Below are 5,193 nucleotides of genomic sequence, written 5' to 3' on the forward strand. Positions count from 1 at the left end.
AAAAAAAAACTTTTTTTTTTGCCTTATGCAGGGTGAGGATGTGGTTGCTGGAATCAGAACCCCGGAGGATCTTGATGCCATGAGGGATCACATGCCGGAGGCCTATGCAGAGCTTGTTGAAAACTGTGACATACTGGAGAGCCACTATAAGGAAATGATGGTATGTTAGTTTACCAACTGCTTGCAGGAAGCTCTGCTGAGGGGCCTGTCAGTGTTGCTGTTTTATGCAACAAGGCGTTTGACCCATAGCGTGATATAAAACTTATTCTGAAACATTGTGAAGAACTTAGCTATCTAATTAGTTTATGTGATCATTTTCAAGCACCATTACAGTGCTCTCTACAATTGCCCACATGACATGAATGCTCTTTGGTCATGATCCTGCCTTAATATGTCAAAAGATTAACCTGAACCCCTACTATTTCCAATGGAGAATAACTTGCATTTTTCATGTTTAATTCAGGATATTGAATTTACAGTTCAAGAAAATAGGCTCTGGATGCTACAATGCAGATCCGGAAAGCGTACTGGCACAGGAGCTGTGAAGATTGCTGTAGACATGGTTAATGAGGCTCTTGTTGATCGCAATACAGCGATTAAGATGGTAGAACCAGGCCACTTGGACCAGCTTCTTCATCCACAGGTATAAGATAATCAAATATGCCCAAATGGTCTATAAAACTGATACATGTAAATACATGCATGCAATTTGTTACTGCCTCTGTTATCCCAATAAATTATCTGCTTTTTCAGGATATATTTGCATTACTTAATGATTTTACAAAAGAACCACATCGTTTGCATGCTGAGAATGCATTCGTAATTAATGAAGATAGTATACTCATTCAATAGGCCTATGATTCTGACATACTACTAAAATCTGATGTATACAGATAGTTTCTTGCTTTCTTACTTTACAAGTTCAAATTTAATCAGATGTATTGGTGTCTGGAACTTTATTTTAACCCTTATATTGACATCCCTCGTTTGAATTTTATTTGCAACTGGATAATGGCAATATATTGACTCAGTTTTATTACCCTTATGTTATGACAACCAGTTTGCGAACCCCGAGGCTGCTTCATACAAAGGCAAAGTTATTACTACAGGCTTACCAGCATCACCTGGGGCTGCTGTGGGACAAATTGTATTTACTGCGGAGGATGCTGAAGCATGGCATGCCCAAGGGAAATCTGCTATTCTGGTCTGTACATGTCCTTATCATCCTCCTTTTTATAGCAGGATGTCTCCTTCATTTTTCTATGTCATTTTGGGTTGGACTTGTCCTATTCTTGAGTTATCCTGATATTTTTTGAACTTTCTGAATGTAAAGGTGAGGATAGAGACCAGCCCAGAAGATGTTGGTGGCATGCATGCAGCCGCTGGAATTCTTACAGCAAGAGGTGGTATGACTTCTCATGCTGCCGTTGTAGCACGTGGTTGGGGAAAATGCTGTGTGTCAGGGTGCTCAAGCATCCGTGTAAATGAAACTGAAAAGGTGATTGAACTTATCGCTGCAGATGTCTAGGATATACATTGTTAGGCGCAACACTTTGCTCCAACCTTAAAATTCATAATGAGAGTGTGATAAATCTGTATTCATCATTTTGTATTATAGAGGTGCTTACTTTGGTATATGGTCTATACGGATAGGTGGTAGCTATTGAAGACAAGATGCTCTATGAAGGTGACTGGATATCACTCAATGGATCAACTGGTGAAGTGATCCTTGGCAAGCAGCCACTTTCCCCACCAGCCCTTAGTGCTGACTTGGAAACTTTCATGTCCTGGGTTGATGAAGTTAGGCAGCTCAAGGTAAACTTCCTAGGAATAAAAACAAGAACAGAAACTGCCTCAATTTGACTTTAACTAAAATTTACATCAGTCTTCTTAACTGCGTTAGGCCTAAGCATTACACAAGCTTCAACAAAAAATCCTTATTATGCATATCTTGCGTGTTCTAGGTTATGGCTAATGCAGACACCCCCGGGGATGCATTGGCAGCAAGGAAAAATGGGGCAGAAGGAATTGGACTCTGTCGGACAGAACACATGGTTGGTGTTAACTTCTTTACTGTTTGCTTTTTGGAGGACATATTTTGTTATGATAGTTATTTTCTGCAGTTCAACTTTCGAAGTGAACTTTATGGACACAAGTCTGCTCTTCTAGGCAAGTAAAAAAAGGCTAATGTTCTCCTTTGTATACTTTGTAGTTCTTTGCTTCTGATGAGAGGATTAAGGCTGTGAGGCAGATGATAATGGCTCCAACTGTCGAACTGAGGCAGAAAGCACTAGATCGTCTTCTGCCTTACCAGAGGTCCGACTTTGAAGGCATTTTCCGTGCCATGGATGGTATGTGGAAAATCTCTGTATTCATATACTCCCTCCTTCTGGAATTAAATGACGCTCAAATAGATGTATCTCGACGTATTTCAGTGTTAGATACATCTGTTTGAGCGTCAACTAATTCCGGACGGAGGAAATATACTCACTAGATGAGGTGCACTAGAGTTCAAATACCCCGAGCTGGCTTACTTTCTTAAATAAGCGAATATTGACCATTGGGTGTTAACTGTGAACACACAAAGTAGAAAAAATTGCAAGATTACAGGATCTTATAAGAATTGTGCTTCTAACCTTGAAGTATTTTTTTGGCACTCATCATATAGTTTAGGGTATATAATTCTGCCAGTGCTTGTTCATTCTTTTGTTGAAAGTGGTATATGTAATAACATGTCCCATGGAAACTGATATCAAATAAACACTTTCCATCGATGGCATACGGCATTAGTTATAGACTGCACTTTTTGCAAGGGAATCCAAACTACATTTTTGTCACACAGAACCACCTGAGCATCAATGTTTGCATTTCAGGGCTCCCGGTGACTATCCGGCTGTTGGACCCTCCACTTCATGAGTTCCTTCCAGAAGGGCATGTGGAGGATATTGTGCGTGAGCTATGTGCTGAAAGTGGAGCCGCTGAGGATGATGTCCTTGCAAGAATGGAGAAACTTTCAGAAGTAAATCCAATGCTTGGTTTCCGTGGTTGCAGGTTGGTGTTGTTTATTTGTTTAGCTATGCTGGAGATTGAACTATATCCATATGATCAACAGAATAAAGTGTAATTTTTTTCATGTTTTTAACACAACCACTATTGAATCAAGTTTTCCTTTCCCATTCATTTACTTGCCTGTTCTCATTCGCAATTCTGTTTTCTTTCCTTTACTAATGCTGGTGATGCTAATATTTCAGGCTTGGTATTTCGTATCCTGAATTAACAGAAATGCAAGCCCGGGCCATCTTTGAAGCTGCTATATCCATGACCAACCAGGGTATTCAAGTATTTCCAGAGATAATGGTTCCTCTTGTTGGAACACCTCAGGTATGTCTTTCTTCACGTGTATCTTCTTTGGCTGGTATAAAGGTGTACCTTCACTTCACAGTTTGTGCAGTTGAAAAATGTCATAATCCATTTGATTGGATACAACTATACACCACCAATTTATGGAAACCTGACCATTTCATTTCTCTTCAAACCGCACTTGATTTTATTATTGCAAGTTTGATTCAGCAGTTGATTTTTCCTTGTGACAATTGACATTTGGTTTTGCCAGGAATTGGGACATCAGGTGGCTCTTATCCGCCAAATTGCTAACAATGTTTTCACCAATATGGGGAAAACCATTGATTACAAAGCTGGGACTATGATTGAAATTCCCAGGGCTGCTCTAGTGGCAGATGAGGTAAAAAGCTTGTGATAGCCCTGTTCTTTCTGTAAAACCATAAATGTTGGCCATTGACATTCAGCATGTAAACTGAATAATACATGCATTAGTTAGCAGAACTCTTGGCCAATAGGAGTTCTCCAAATGCAAAGAATTAGTTTATCAGATATATCAAGGGAAAATACGCATGTACCTGACATCGTTGTGCTGGTTGCACATCCATTGACAGATAGCAGAGCAGGCTGAGTTCTTCTCTTTCGGAACAAACGACCTCACGCAGATGACATTTGGTTACAGTAGGGATGATGTGGGGAAGTTCCTCCCCTTCTATCTGGCCCAGGGTATCCTCCAGCATGACCCATTTGAGGTAAATTTGTTACGACTGGGACCATACCACTTCAAGTTTGTTTTAAGTACCACCCATATTTTCATCACTCACACACGTGGGCACCTCACATGTCTAGGCATTTTGCATGTTCCTTCTTGATTTTTTTTGTACAGCCATAACCTTATCATATTGTACTTGATAACTTACCTGTTAATGAATATGCCAGGTGCTTGATCAGAGAGGAGTGGGGGAGCTAGTAAAGATTGCTACAGAGAGGGGTCGCAAAGCGAGGCCTAACTTGAAGGTAAGTATTCCACCGAGGACACTGTATCTGTTGTGCAGAATTCATTCTTAGTTCATTTGACTGATCGATTTCGTGTTTCCAAACAGGTGGGCATCTGCGGTGAACATGGCGGAGAGCCATCTTCAGTTGCTTTTTTCGCAAAGGCTGGGCTGGATTATGTTTCATGCTCCCCGTTCAGGTTGGCTGAAATATTGAAATTTGGAGGATTAGCACTACCTTGACGCTATTTATAGCCGTTAACATCTTGATATGGAACCTTTTCGCAGGGTCCCGATTGCCAGGCTAGCTGCAGCCCAGGTCCTTGTCTGAGGAGGCTGCCTCGTCGACCGGATAGCCTGCTGTTGGTGCATCTGGTGAAGATAAATAAGACATAGCCATGGACTTGTGGAAACTCTGCTGCCTAACAAAGGCCGTTTCATATATGTAGTATATGATGCGTATGCGCGTGTAAGCCTGAAATGGCTGCTTCTCTGCATTTCCCCTGAACTGCCATGGTAATGTACCAAACAGTGATGATGACGAAGATAAATCGAATAAAAGGTGGCGATTATCTCTGCTATCAATTTAAGTGATTCCATTTCTTCCTTTGTTCAGTGGCTGCTACGAGTTGCTTGTGAAAGTGAAGCATGTGATCCCATCCCAATTGCGTAAATCAAATATCTTTTCACTTGATTTTAGTTGGAAGTTCAGACTCTGCCATCTGTCCGAGTCCAACTTCTAGAGCAATCTAACTCAGGAAACAAAATTGATGCCTGTACACAAAAACTCAGCAAACAAATGGAGCAATTATAAAATGATGTTTCCCCTACAAACTTTGAGCACATATTGTAGTTTCCT

The 5,193-nt window shown here is 40.7% G+C and overlaps 1 protein-coding gene across 1 annotated transcript in view; it reads left to right on the top strand.

Moving 5' to 3' along the window:
* Positions 1–4,919, top strand: part of LOC119278800 (pyruvate, phosphate dikinase 1, chloroplastic) — an 8,723-nt gene extending 3,804 nt beyond the window's left edge. The window contains exons 5-18 of the mRNA XM_037560147.1: positions 32–160; positions 464–643; positions 1,061–1,204; positions 1,334–1,498; positions 1,654–1,815; positions 1,965–2,054; positions 2,213–2,351; positions 2,874–3,051; positions 3,252–3,381; positions 3,614–3,742; positions 3,954–4,091; positions 4,279–4,356; positions 4,443–4,534; positions 4,623–4,919. Of these exons, the coding sequence (XP_037416044.1) occupies positions 32–160; positions 464–643; positions 1,061–1,204; positions 1,334–1,498; positions 1,654–1,815; positions 1,965–2,054; positions 2,213–2,351; positions 2,874–3,051; positions 3,252–3,381; positions 3,614–3,742; positions 3,954–4,091; positions 4,279–4,356; positions 4,443–4,534; positions 4,623–4,665 (1,797 nt within the window). The 3' untranslated portion in view covers positions 4,666–4,919. The remainder of the gene's footprint in view (positions 1–31; positions 161–463; positions 644–1,060; positions 1,205–1,333; positions 1,499–1,653; positions 1,816–1,964; positions 2,055–2,212; positions 2,352–2,873; positions 3,052–3,251; positions 3,382–3,613; positions 3,743–3,953; positions 4,092–4,278; positions 4,357–4,442; positions 4,535–4,622) is intronic.
* Positions 4,920–5,193: the final 274 nt, after the last annotated feature.

Source organism: Triticum dicoccoides, chromosome 1A, assembly GCF_002162155.2.
Source record: "Triticum dicoccoides isolate Atlit2015 ecotype Zavitan chromosome 1A, WEW_v2.0, whole genome shotgun sequence".
Lineage (NCBI taxonomy): Eukaryota > Viridiplantae > Streptophyta > Magnoliopsida > Poales > Poaceae > Triticum > Triticum dicoccoides.